This window comes from Thalassophryne amazonica, chromosome 11, assembly GCF_902500255.1.
Source record: "Thalassophryne amazonica chromosome 11, fThaAma1.1, whole genome shotgun sequence".
Classification (NCBI taxonomy): domain Eukaryota; kingdom Metazoa; phylum Chordata; class Actinopteri; order Batrachoidiformes; family Batrachoididae; genus Thalassophryne; species Thalassophryne amazonica.
Genome location: NC_047113.1, coordinates 21,276,994 through 21,291,265, shown reverse-complemented (window position 1 = coordinate 21,291,265; position 14,272 = coordinate 21,276,994). Strand labels below are relative to the sequence as shown.

Below are 14,272 nucleotides of genomic sequence, written 5' to 3'. Positions count from 1 at the left end.
TGAGGGATGACTCAGGAAACTTTTAACTTTGATGGCTGTATGACAAGAGCGGTGTATCAGTGGTCTCATTTACTGTGGACATGTATTTGGAGTTTTTGTACACGTATCATGTACTTTAAGACAAACTGGGCCAGTAGCACTTAACTCACCTGGTGTGCCTGATGTTACCTACGCTTTGTTTGGCAGGTAAACCAACAGATTTTTGTTGGTAAGCTTTTTGCATTTTCAGTTTTAAAGCTGTTGTGCCTTTGTGTTGTATCCAGTTCACTCTGCTGAGCTAGGTAGTTAACCGCTAACTGCCACATAACGTAGCAGTCAACTGCTAGCCAATTAGCATGAAAGCTTTGTAGGTGACATGAAGAAGGACTTTAACTAGTGAAAAAGCCTAAATTCAGTTTGTTTGTGTGAAAGAAATTCTTGTAAATCATACTTATTTTTGTGAAACAGCCATTTAAAGTTCTTCAGTGAACTGGCATATATTCAAATGCAAGTCATTGATGTTGACCTAAATGTCAACAGAACTTGTGGGCCTAGCAACATTTAACTACATCGCAAGGCAAGCAAAGATAAGAAGGATTATACATGTGTGTACTGTATGTAAGCGGGTGATTGTTGTCTTTTTTTGATCTATGGTGATATTGTTAGCCCCACAGAGGAGGTACGGGATCCATGGATGCTGATGCCACAGTGAAGAAAGCGTGAGTATCATAAATAAGCCTACATTTCAACATTACTGACTTGACTAAACCAGTTAAGTTTATTTCGTTGTGTGTTTGTGCATTATAGGTAATACAGATGAAATAATATCAGTTAAATCTGTATCTGTGCCTATCATCAAGATGTTTTGGCATTTGCCCAGTGGCACTAATCCACATTTAATTGGAATCGGAAAAGTCCAAGTCTTAAGGGTCCTGGTGCTTCCTGTCTTACTGTATGCTTTAGGAGATTTGGACACTAACTGGTGACCGAAGGCAACAACTAGACGTCTCTTATATGAGCTGTCTTCGGAGAATCCTAAGCTGCCACTATGACTTTGTGTCAAACAAATGTTTTCTTAGGGAGACTCATTAATTTAGTTCATGTATCTTGTGCCAAATCACAATATAGGCCACCCAAAGATGTTTCACAAGAACAATTTGTAAACCTACCCACCCCTGAGCAACAGTTGTTAGGAAAAAGGCCTTCGGGTGTTTTTTGATTGTGCCCAAGTTCGGTCCTCGAGATCTACCTTCCTGACACTCTTAGTTGTCTCCCTGTTCCAACACACCTGAATCCAATGAAAGGCTCATTAAAAACCTGCTAACAAGTCTTTCATTGGATTCAGGTGTGTTGGAAAAGGGAGGCAACTAAGAATGTCAGAAAGGTAGATCTCGAGGACCGAACTTGGGCACCCCTGGTCTAAAGAAACCTCGAGCAGACCAGAGGGAGACCATCTGCTTTGTCTACTACTAATAACAAAGAGTATCATTTACATTGTGAGGGAACATCACTATAACATTTTGACCCATTTTGGTTAAGTGTTGCCTTTCTCTGGGCATGACCCATCATGCAGTTGTTTCAGTATTGAGGACCCCTGCAGTTAGAGAAGATCAAGGGGACATGCTTCAACTGGCTGCTGCAGATAGATGGTTGTAAGTAGTGGGGATGGATCAATTGTCTTGCTGGGTGTTTGCCATCCAGAATCCAAGGCGGTTCTGGTGTGTGGTGGATGTGACCACCAGTGCTTGTTCCTAGACCTGACCTGTCCATCCATCCAATAATCCACGTGTTTTTTTTAACTCCAGGTCCTCCTGAACTGGTTGGTAGGATTCAGTGAAACTTCACACGTTAAGAAAAATATTTCTCGTCTGATATTGCTAATGGGAGAAAATTAGGTCTTTGTGTTTAATTGATGCATCACATGATATTGACATCATAAGATCAACTCCTTCTAAACCAGATTATGGATTTCAAAGAAACTTCACACTCCATGTGAAGATATATGTAAAGGAATAAAAACAGTTGTGGTCTGACATCTTCAAGAGGAGATAATTATACTTTAAAAAAAAATCTCTGTAATATGTATAAACAGACCAGTAGGACATTTCAATTTCACGAGGTCTGTTAGAAAAGTATCGGACTTTTTTTTATTTTTTTTCAAAAGCCATATGGATTTGAATCACGTGTGATTGCATCAGACAAGGTTGAACCTTCGTGCGCATGCGTGAGTTTTTTCACACCTGTCAGTTGCGTCATTCACCTGTGAGCAGGCTTTGTGTGAGCACTGGTCCACCCTCTCGTCGTTTTTTTATTGCAAATAAATATCTGAACAATTTGGAGCTTTGCTGCATCAGTTTTTTTCCAGAAACTGTGAGAGACCTCCAGGTGGACACCGTTCGGAAAATTAATATGGCTTTCAGGGATGATTTTATGGGGATTATACAGATTAAGGAGTGTTACTGCCGCTTTAAGGACGGCCCACAACTGCTGAGAGCGCGGTGCGCTCCCAGCGCCGATCGACATGCTCAGACCCTGCTGAAACAACCATATCATTTCCAACGTGAAGGCTTTGTTGATCCGGGACCTTGTCTGACTTTCACAAAAAGGCAGAAGGCTTGGATATCAGCACTTTTTCGGCGCATTCCACTGTTACAGGAGTTTTTTTCATGGAAAGAAAAGCGGAGGGATGCGCCACGGAGCCGTTCATTACGCGGGACAAAACCACCTCGGTGTTGGTCTCACAGGACGGCTTTGAGATGGCTTTCAGATGGATTCCGGTTGCTTTTCAGTCGTGTGATTATCCAATTGTGATTGTGCATGAGCTGGACATGTCCCAACATGTCCTGGAAGGCTTCATCACGGCATTGCTTTGCGCCATGTGGCTCCACTGCAACGCGCGGTGGGGCCGCTCCTCTTTCCATGACAAAAACTCCTGTAACAGTGGAATGTGCTGTTCATTTCTAAACTGGACGCTGTCTTGATCCGGTATGTCGTCTGACTAACACAGGAATTGTGAAAAGATGTGGACATCAGCACTTTTTCAGCACATTGAGACAGAAGTGCGGAGGAGTTCCCCGCATGGTGCAAAGCAACGCCGTGATGAAGCCTTCCAGGACATGTTGGGGCATGTCCAGCTCATGCACAATCACAATCGGATAATCACACGACTGAAAAGCAACCGGAATCCATCTGAAAGCCATCTCAAAGCCGTCCTGTGAGACCAACACCGAGGTGGTTTTGTCCCGCGTAATGAACGGCTCCGTGGCGCGTCCCTCCGCTTTTCTTGCCATGAAAAAAACTCCTGTAACAGTGGAATGTGCCGAAAAAGTGCTGATGTCCATGCCTTCTGCCTTTTTGTGAAAGTCAGACGAGGTCCCGGATCAACAAAGCCTTCACGTTGGAAATGATCTGGTTGTTTGAGCATGTCGATCGGCGCTCGGAGCGTGGCGCGCTCTCAGCAGTTGTGGGCTGTCCTTAAAGCGGCAGTAACACTCCTTAATCTGTATAATCCCCATAAAACCGTCCCTGAAAGCCATATTAATTTTCCGAACGGTGTCCACCTGGAGGTCTCTCACAGTTTCTGGAAAAAAAATGATGCAGCACTGATTCCTCACAGCAAGAAGGTTGTGGGATCGCTTCCCGCCCTTCTGTGTGGAGTTTGCATGTTCTCCCCGTATCTGCGTGGGTTTCCTCCAGGCACTCTGATTTCCTCACACAATCAAAATATGCTTATTTAGGGTCTGCTCCTTCCTCTACCCCTGACCAAGGCAGCATCTCCACATCTGGAGTTGGTCCTGCCCATTCTTCCTAGTGGTTGGATTGTGTCTAACTGTAATTAGGATGGGTTAAATGCAGAGGACAGATTTTGTTGTATGTATGCATATACAGTGGGGAAAATAAGTATTTGAACACCCTGCGATTTTGCAAGATCTCCCACTTAGAAATCATGGAGGGGTCTGAAATTTTTATCTTAGGTGCATGTCCACTGTGAGAGACATAATCTAAAAAAAGAAATCCGGAAATCGCAATGTATGATTTTTTTTTTAATAATTTATTTGTATGTTACTGCTGCAAATAAGTATTTGAACACCTACCAACCAGCAAGAATTCTGGCTCACGCAGACCTGTTAATTTTTCTTTAAGAAGCTCTCTTATTCTGCACTTTTTACCTGTAGTAGAGAAGCTTGAATCTTTGACTGGACTGGGTTGCTTGATGCAAGGATGTTTCTCTTCAAATCACAGAAGCTTCCTCAGCTGAAATTCTTGCTCTGATAGTCTGACTTCTGTTTTGACTCTTGTAGAGAAGAATAAACAGAAGCCACAAAAGCTGGAGTTTTAAACCTAACCAGACCCCTCCTACTGAGAGGCAGACTGCTATTGGCTAGTGACTAAACAATAGCTCTAATTAGCACCTATTGTGCTCTAGTTAGCACCCTCCTAATGACAGGGCAGCTGTCCCTCCTAATGATGGGACGGACGCCTCTCCTGATGACGTGAATGACTCATTACCATGAACAAAAGAATGAAACTGCTTTGATCTGAGTACCCCATTGTAAACAGGGGACAAAGCATGTCTCAGACCCCCTCCCCGGTTAAGGCTGGGTTTCAACTGTTTCACATAGAATGCCTCCTTGATCCCTCTCTCAAACCATTTCTTCTCTCTGGCTAAGATTTTAACTTCCTTGTCCTCAAACGTGTGGTTAGTGTCTTTAAGGTGGTGATGAACTGCAGACTGAGGTTCACTGGCACCCTCTCTGCGGTGCTGGTATAGCCTTTTGTGTAAAGGTTGCTTAGTCTCACCTATGTAGTGTTCGTTACTGACATCTGACAGAATACACTAACTACATTGCTCTGTTTGTAACTAGGGATCCTGTCCTTAGGGTGAACTAATTTCTGTCTCAAGGTGTTAACCGGTTTAAAGTAAACTGGGATTTTGTGCTGTCTGAAGATCCTCTGTAGTTTTTCCCCCTACTCCTGCTAAATAAGGGAGAGACACTCCTCTTCTTCTTGTCTCCGTCTCCTGTCAGTCTGGTCTCTTTGTTCTCTGGGACATCTGCACTTTGTCCAGGGACCATCGTGGGTACCCACATACTGTGAGGGCTTTCTGGACAAGTTGTTCTTTAGCCCTTCCCTCTGCAGTTGTGGGCACTTGTAGGGCTCTGTGTTGAAGAGTCCTGATCACCCGAGTTTGTGTTCAAGGGGGTGGTTTGAGCCAAAGAGCAGATATTGGTCAGTGTGAGTAGGTTTTCTGTAAAGCCCTGTCTGGAGCTGCCCGTTCTCTCTAATCGTAACATCACAGTCCAAGAAGGCTTAATGGTTGTTTCTGGCATCCTCACGTGTGAACTTGAGTTAATGTGTTCTGTAAAGTCCTCAACCTCCTGTTGCTTGATTTTAACCCATCTGTCATTGAGATATCTGAACCAGTGACTGGGAGGGATGCCTGTGAAAGACGTCAAGGCTGTCTTCTCCTCTCGCTCCATGTACAGATTGGCCACAATGGGGGATACTGGAGACCCCATCGCACAACCATGGATCTGCCTATAGTAATTCCCCTGTATTAATTGCACCTGTTTGAACTTGTTACCTGTATAAAAGACACCTGTTCACACACTCAATCAATCACACTCCAACCTGTCCACCATAACCAAGACCAAAGAGCTGTCTAAGGACACCAGGGACAAAACTGTAGACCTGCACAAGGCTGGGATGGACTGCAGGACAACACGCAAGCAGCTTGGTAGAAGACAACTGTTCTGATTATTTATTAGAAAGTGGAAGAAACATAAGATGACTGTCAATCGCCCTCGGTCTGGGATTCCATGCAAGATCTCACTTTGTGGGGTAAGGATGACTCTGAGAAAGCTCAGAACTACACAGGAGAACCTGGTCAATGACCTGAAGAGAGCTAGGCCCACAGTCACAAAGATTACATTAGTAACACATGATGCTGTTATGGTTTAAAATCTGGCAGGGCAGCAAGGTCCCCCTGCTCAAGCCAGCACATGTCCAGGCCCATTTGAAGTTCACCAGTGACCATCTGGATGATCCAGAGGAGGCATGGGAGAAGGTCATGTGGTCAGATGAGACCAGAATAGAGCTTTTTGGAATCAACTCCACTTACCATGTTTAGAGGATGAGGACAACCCCAAGAAAACCATCCCAACCGTGAAGCATGGGGGTGGAAACATCATACTCTGGGGGTGCTCTTCTGCAAAGTGGACAGGACGACTGCACCGTATTGAAGGGAGGATGGATGGGGTCATGCATTGTGAGATTTTGGTAAAGAACCTCCTTCCCTCAGTAAGAGCATTGAAGATGGGTCATGGCTGGGTCTTCCAGCATGAAAATGACCCCAAACACACAGCCAGGGCAGAGGGGCTCCATAAGAAGCATTTCAAGGTCCTGGAGTGGCTTGGCCAGTCTCCAGACCTGTGTTGGGAAAGTGTAGTGACACGGACCCAGGGGGCGTAAATGAACGGACAATGAAAATGCCAAAATATAACAATTTAATGTTGTGAAAATGTGCACAATGGAATACAGATGCTGCTTTTAGGTAACAATCAATTAAATAACAGGTGACGTGTGGGCAGGCTCAAGGATAGGAGATGCCTGTCCAGAGAAGAGCTGGGCCCCACACGATTTCCACTGCCAATGGAGACCTGCAACACACCGGAGCCACCAAGTCCTGAGTCCCCAGGTGGCCAGCTGTCAGATCGGGTACTGCTGGCAGGAAGCACAAACAGGTCATGTGGGTGTGCGAACACCCAGCAACAGTCAGCAAACTCACAGTTCCTTCCTGAGGGAAAAGTCCTCCACTCCCAGGTAGCAGGAAAACAGAGTACGTGCGGTGCCTACTGTAACACTTAAGAAATTTAGGAGTGGAAACGCCAACTCCTCCAAATTCTCACTAACCAGCTCCAAGCTGTAAGTTTACAGAAGGTTACGACTGCAAAGAGTTCAGAATCACATACTTGCGTACGGCACAGAAACGGCTGAGGGATTACCTGTCGGGTAAGCTGATTTCTCGGCAGGGATGTGATGTCACTGCCAGGCTTTTATAGAAGGTGGTGATGATGGATGATTGGTGACAGCTGTCAGCTCCGGGCCCCTGGTGCTCCTGGTGGGCGACTGCGCCCTCTGGTGCCTGAAGCCCGCCTTCAGGCAGGGCGCCCTCTGGTGTTGGGCCAGCAGTACCTCCTCTTCTGGCGGCCCACACAACAGGACCCCCCCGCTCAACCTTTATGAACCTCCAATAGAAATTTGCAAAGCCGAGGAACTGCTGCAATTTCCTACGGCTTGTTGGTTGGAGCCAATCTCTCACCACCGCAACCTTGGCTGGATCAGGGGCGACGTAGTTGGCGGAGATTATGAACCCCAGGAAGGACAAAGAAGTGTGGTGGAACTCACACTTCTCGCCCTTCACAAACAACTGGTTCTCTAATAACCGCTGCAGGACCTGATGTACATGCATGACATGGGTCTCAGGATCCGGGGAGAAGATGAGAATATCGTCTAGGTATACAAAGACGAACCGATGCAGGAAGTCCCGCAAGACGTCATTAACCAAGGCTTGGAATGTCGCGGGTGCATTTGTGAGGCTGAACGGCATGACCAGGTACTCAAAGTGACCCAACGGGGTGTTGAATGCCGTCTTCCACTCGTCTCCTTTCCAGATCCGAACCAGGTGATACACATTTCTAAGATCCAACTTTGTGAAAATTTGGGCTCCATCCAAGGGCGTGAACACTGAATCTAACAGAGGTAACGGGTATCGGTTGCGAACCGTGATTTCGTTCAGCCCTCTGTAGTCAATGCATGGATGGAGTCCACCGTCTTTCTTGCCCACAAAAAAGAAACCAGCACCCATCGGGGAGGTGGAGTTCCGGATCAACCCAGCAGCTAAAGAGTCCCGGATGTAGGTCTCCATTGATTCGTGCTCAGGACGTGAGAGGTTGTACAGCCTGCTGGACGGGTACTCAACGCCCGGGATCAAATCGATGGCACAATCGTACGGACAGTGCGGGGGCAGCGTGAGTGCCAGATCTTTGCTGAAGACGTCAGCAAGATCGTGGTACTCGGCTGGCACCGCCGCAAGATTGAGGGGGACTTGAACCTCCTCTTTAGCAGTCGCACCGGGTGGAACCGAGGATCCTAAACACTCCCGGTGGCAGGTTTCACTCCATTGAGCCACAACCCCAGATGGCCAATCAATCCGGGGATTGTGTTTTCTCATCCATGGATAACCCAAAATTACTCGGGAGGTAGAAGGTGTTACAAAAAACACAATCTCCTCCCTGTGATTTCCAGACACAACCAATGTTACGGGCTGTGTCTGGTGTGTGATTAGTGGAAGAGGGGTGCCATCTAGTGCCCGTACCTTCAATGGTGAAGGGAGGGCCACTAGAGGGAGCCCTACTTCCTTTGCCCATCTGCTGTCCAGCAGATTCCCTTCCGACCCCGTGTCCACAAGTGCTGGGGCGTGAAGGGTTAAATCCCCACTTAGGATCGTGACTGGGATTCGTGCAGATTTACGTGCACTCCCCACGTGCATGTTGTGATCCACCCTTAGCCCATTCTCTAAGGGCGAGTGTTGTTGTTTTGACCGTCTGGGGCAGTTTTTCTGCGTGTGCTCGGTTGAGCTGCAGTGAAAACACTCCCCACGGGCCAGCCTCCTTTGTCTCTGATCTGATTTTCTTTTGGCCCTGCTCGTTTCCCTAGCAACATCAGCAGGGGGAGCTGTCGTCATGTGGAGTGCCCTGGCTTTGGAGCGTGGGGAAGACGGCTCCCTTTCGGACCCGGAAGGAAGAGGGATGGCTTGTGCCTGACCACGCCCTTCGTCTCGCTCCCGTCGGCATTCTGCTAATCGGTTGTCTAACCGTATTACCAGGTCGATAAGCTCGTCTAAATCCCGCGGCTCGTCCTTTGCCACCAGGTGCTCCTTAAGGACCAGAGACAGTCCGTTTACAAAGGCGACGCTGAGCGCAACAGTATTCCAGCCGGCTCTCCCTGCCGCAATGCGGAAATCGGCTGCATACTCCACTGCGCTCTGACACCCCTGTCTTATCGACAGCAGCACACTTGAAGCGGTCTCGCCTCTATTTGGGTGATTGAACACCTGTCTGAACTCCCTCACAAACTCAGTGTATGCTGATAGAAGCTGTGAGTTCTGTTCCCAGAGCGCTGTAGCCCAGGCGCGTGCCTCACCTCGAAGCAAATTTATAACATAAGCCACCCAGCTGGAATCCGACGCGTACATGACGGGACGCTGTGCAAAGACGGGCAAACACTGCATCAAGAAGTCTGCTCACATCTCGACACAACCTCCGTACGGTTCCGGAGGGCTTATGTATGCTTCAGGGGACGGGGGGCGGGGGGTGTTTCGTTGAACGACCACTGGAATGTCTGTATTCGGCACCAGGTCAGCAGGAGGAGGTACTGCAGCTGCGCCCTGCGTGCGCGCTTCCACCTGCGCGGTGAGAGCCTCCATCCTCCGATTGAGTATAACGTTCTGCTCGGTTACTAAAATCCAACTGAGCAGTGAAGACGGTTAAGATCTGCTGCAGCTCACCTAACGCGCCTCCTGCTGGCACCTGTGCACCTTGCGTTTCCATTGATTGTTCAATCGCTGGTTGATGCCCCTCGAGATTCATGACGTATGGCCGAGAAATCCTGTTGGGAAAGTGTAGTGACACGGACCCACAACAGGGGGCGTAAATGAACGGACAATGAAAATGCCAAATATAACAATTTAATGTTGTGAAAATGTGCACAACGGAATACAGATGCTGCTTTTAGGTAACAATCAATTAAATAACAGGTGACGTGTGGGCAGGCTCGAGGATAGGAGACGCCTGTCCAGAGAAGAGCCGGGCCCCACACGATTTCCACTGCCAACGGAGACCTGCAACACACTGGAGCCGCCAAGTCATGAGTCCCCAGGTGGCCACTGCCTCCAGCTGTCAGATCGGGTACTGCTGGCAGGAAGCACAAACAGGTTATGTGGGTGTGCGAACACCCAGCAACAGTCAGCAAACTCACAGTTCCTTCCTGAGGGAAAAGTCCTCCACTCCCAGGTAGCAGGAAAACAGAGTACGTGCAGTGCCTACTGTAACACTTAAGAAATTTAGGAGTGGAAACGCCAACTCCTCCAAATTCCCACTAACCAGCTCCAAGCTGTAAGTTTACAGAAGGTTACGACTGCAAAGAGTTCAGAATCACATACGTGCGTACGGCACAGAAACGGCTGAGGGATTACCTGTCGGGTAAGCTGATTTCTCGGCAGGGATGTGATGTCACTGCCAGGCTTTTATAGAAGGTGGTGATGATGGATGATTGGTGACAGCTGTCAGCTCCGGGCCCCTGGTGCTCCTGGTGGGCGACTGCGCCCTCTGGTGCCTGAAGCCCGCCTTCAGGCAGGGTGCCCTCTAGTGTTGGGCCAGCAGTACCTCCTCTTCTGGCAGCCCACACAACAACCTGAACTCAATAGAAAATCTTTGGAGGGAGCTGAAACTCCAAACCTGAAAGATCTAGAGAAGATCTGTATGGAGGAGTGGACCAAAATCCCTGCTCCAGTGTGTGCAAACCTGGTGAAAAACTACAGGAAAAATTTGACCTCTGTAATTGCAAACAAAGGCTACTGTACCAAATACTAACATTGATTTTCACAGGTGTTCAAATACTTATTTGCAGCAGTAACATACAAATAAATTATTTTAAAAATCATACATTGTGATTTCCGGATTTCTTTTTTTAGATTATGTCTCTCACAGTGGACATGCACCTAAGATAAAAATTTCAGACCCCTCCATGATTTCTAAGTGGGAGAACTTGCAAAACTGTTCAAATACTTATTTTCCTCACTGTATGTATAATGACAATAAAGGCTCTGATTCTTCTATTCAGTTCCAGTTGTGCTCAAAATTATACATACTCTGGCAGAATTTTTTTTTTTTTTTTTTTTTGGCTAATTTTCGGAGAATATGGGTGAAAACACAAAAACGTTTGTTTCACTCATGGTTAGTGGTTGGTTGAAGCCATTTATTGTCAAACAGCTGTATTTACACTTTTTAAATCACAGCCACATAAGCCTATAATGTCTTCTGGGTTGTCTGGGTGTGTTGGTGGCTTTCCTCATTCTTCTCCTTCTTGCACAGTTTTTGTGAACTGTCTACTCCATGCAGATTGACCATAGAGTGCCATACTACTGTTTGTATTTCTTTACAATTGATGTAAATAAAGTCCAAGACATATGTATTCAGTGGCAGCTTTTCCATCAGAGAGCTTCAACCACAACTACCACAAAAGACTGCAAGCTGTCATCGATGTTAAAGGAGGCAATACACTGTATGAATAAGAGGGGTATGTATACTTTTGATCAGGGTCATTTGGGTAGTTTCTGTTGTCATTATGATTTGAAAAGAGTGAATATAGTTGTTTGTCAATAAATGGCTTCACCCAACCACTAACCATGAGTGAAACAAAAGTTTTTGTGTTATTCTTATTCTCTGATAACTTTTGAGCACAGCTGTATATATTTAATCTGTCAGAGAGAACATTTCTTCTTCTGTTTGTGTGGCTGTAGGACAGAGAAGGAGATGGCTGAACGAATAGCTGAGCTTGAACACAGGGAAAGCCAGCTGAAGAATCTGAATGACGACATGCGGCGCTGGCTGGAAGCAGGAGAGGAGGAGATTGTCGGGCTTCGCTCAGAGAACGCGACTCTCCAAAAACAAGTCAAAACGTAACTCATGCAACGCTGTAGATGATATATATTTTCTGACCATTATACTTCATGTTGCACCGGTTTGTTCAGTGGGATGGTAACAATATGTTCAGTCAGTCTTCCAGGTGACACACATGAACATCTAACACCGCTCGTTTGGCACTTAGCAAATGTGTGGCCATTCGCACTCATCATCACGACAAGTCAGCAGACAGTCACTGTTGAGCTGGATGTGAAATTTGTCTCAGTGCCCCACAACTGTGGAAATGCTGATCACACACAGCACAGGGAGGAGCCTGTCAGCTGATCACAGCACACTGACAGCTGGATAGCAGCTCAGTGCACACATTACAAACACAGAAATCACTGCCAGGACAGTTATATAAATAAATATGACAATACCTACAAATGCAGTTGCAATTGAATGGACAGGGGGGTGTGTCTGCTTACAGCCACGGCTTTAAAGATCTCTGCTCCTGGACGTCCCAGGTTGAGAACACGGTCCATGTTTGGAAAGACATGAACTTAAGACATTCCTCCATGAGGCGTGTGTCTCTGCCTGCTGTCCTCATGTGGACTATATAAAACATCTTTTGCCTTTGCGCCGCACTGCAGCGGCTGGACGCAGCGCACCTCCTCCATGTCTTTGTTGATTTCAGGAATTTTTCCGCTCTGAGCTTATCAGTTTGCATCCTGTGAGTGACATTTTTTTTACCACGATTATTTAACCACAGGGTTCTGTATTGCGTCCCCTTTTATGCATTATTTATATCATCTCAGTGATATTCACTAATTATACAGTTGGTTTTTATTTTATTATTCTCCACATCAGCGGTGTGATGTGGTGCAGCTGCCCACACTGTGTTCCTGCTTGCATGACACCGTCGCGTGCACAAACCACCGCACCAGGATCGTGTGCACAACTGCCTGTTGGCGCAATGTTTTCGTGGTTCGCTCATATGAGCTGTTTCACCGTGAGTCGTCCTGAGTTGTACTTATTCGTACTATGTGTGAAGGGGCCCTAAAGAATGGCATGTTGCTAAACAGTATCGACTCGGCCGCAGATTGTAAACCGAGCTCCGGAAAAACTGGCAAGAAAGTATTTCAATTTACTTTGCCAAGGCGGTAGTCTGTCAATGAGTGACTCACTTTAAGTCACTCATTGAGAGTGATGTTTTACTGTACTGTTTAAGTTCTGACAGTGTGATGAAAAGGGTTCCAAATATGAGGGAACCGATTCCTGTTCCTTCATGTTGAATCTGGTAAATTTGCTGCTTATAAGGAGTAAAACAAATCTTCTGCCTTTAGTAGAATCAGAACAAGAAGAAGAATACCGTAGTACCATACTGAATTGCAGCTTATTTTCTATTTAAATTTTTGGTATAATGTCTTTGTATCACGTTGAATCACATCGTATCGCAACAAATTGCTTCGTATCGCATTGTGAGGAATTGTATCGCTATCAAATACGTATCAAATCACATCGTATCATCAATATCACTATATGTATCGTATCGCTGGTAGTATATCGAGGTGCGTATCGAATGGTTGTCAGTGATGAGATTCACATGCCAAGTATAGCTGAATTTGTTTGCAGAATGGAGAAGTTGATGAGTGACGCGGAGCAGAATGAAGCCGAGCTTTGCAGGATCAGGGCCTCCTTGGCTGAGGAAAACAATTTAAAGAGGCACCGTGAAAAGGAGATTCAGAGATTGGTGGGTGTCAACACAAATGTTTTAATTATCTCCAACCAAGATTTTTGCTGTGAAATGTGAGTAATTTGTGGAAACTTCTGCCTAATAATTATTCATCTTGGCGTGTGTGTGTGTGTGTGTGTGTGTGTGTGTGTGTGTGTGTGTGTGTGTGTGTGTGTGTGTGTGTGTGTGTGTGTGTGTGGTTTTTTTGAATAGGAAAATGAATGTAGCCTCCTGACTGAACAAAATAAGAAGCTTATCACTGAGGTATCATTTGGTTTGTTTGTTTGCTTTGTATATAAGTGTGTAGTAGTGAAACAATGCTAAAAAGTACTGGCCAGAGTATTTCTGCAGTCATATCTGGCTGATTTTGTGTCCAGTTTCCCATGTCTGTGGTTACACATGGCTTAGGTTGGCAGTGTTTTTTTAAAATGTCTTTTTTGTTTTGTTTGAATTTGTAATGTAACTCATGCTCAGCTCTTCTTCAGAGGAACAGACTAAATCAGCAAACTGAGTATGACAAAACTGCCTTGCACAATTTAAAAACTTCACTGCAAAACCTTCAGGTAATACGATGAATTTTCCTTGGAAAAATGTCTGTATTTCTTCTCTTTTTGTCTTCTCTGTATTTGCATTCATCATTTTAATGTCATCAGCCGGGTTTCTCACTCGTGTTTCCTCAGGGTGACTTGGAAGAAGCGAAGTTAGAGCTGCAACTTAAAGACAGTGTTATTCTTCAGGTAAGCGCACTGTGCCACCAGACACTGACAAATGCAATCATCAAAATTTTGTCGTAGAAACTAATTTTTCTAAAGAATTGAAAATGAACATTTTGACTGTTTTAGTTTTTTTGACATTAATATTTGTGTGTTTGTGT

At 45.8% G+C, this 14,272-nt stretch overlaps 1 protein-coding gene across 1 annotated transcript; it reads left to right on the top strand.

Annotated features, from left to right (window-relative positions):
- The first annotated feature begins 666 nt into the window (after positions 1 to 666).
- On the top strand, positions 667 to 14,249 carry LOC117520552 (protein KASH5-like). Its single transcript, XM_034181866.1, has 7 exons — positions 667 to 698; positions 11,561 to 11,719; positions 13,299 to 13,416; positions 13,612 to 13,662; positions 13,884 to 13,961; positions 14,079 to 14,135; positions 14,241 to 14,249. Exons 1-7 carry the CDS (start codon positions 670 to 672, stop codon positions 14,247 to 14,249), a joined length of 501 nt encoding a protein of 166 aa, XP_034037757.1. The 5' UTR covers positions 667 to 669.
- The last annotated feature ends 23 nt before the right edge of the window (positions 14,250 to 14,272 follow it).

Bases quoted from the DNA above. Each gene is read 5' to 3' on its own strand.
- LOC117520552 (XM_034181866.1), top strand. From the start codon at position 670: ATGGATGCTGATGCCACAGTGAAGAAAGC. The intron at 699-11,560 runs GTGAGTATCATA...GTGTGGCTGTAG, and splicing joins GATGCCACAGTGAAGAAAGC to GACAGAGAAGGAGATGGCTG. The intron at 13,663-13,883 runs GTATCATTTGGT...GCTCTTCTTCAG, and splicing joins ATAAGAAGCTTATCACTGAG to AGGAACAGACTAAATCAGCA.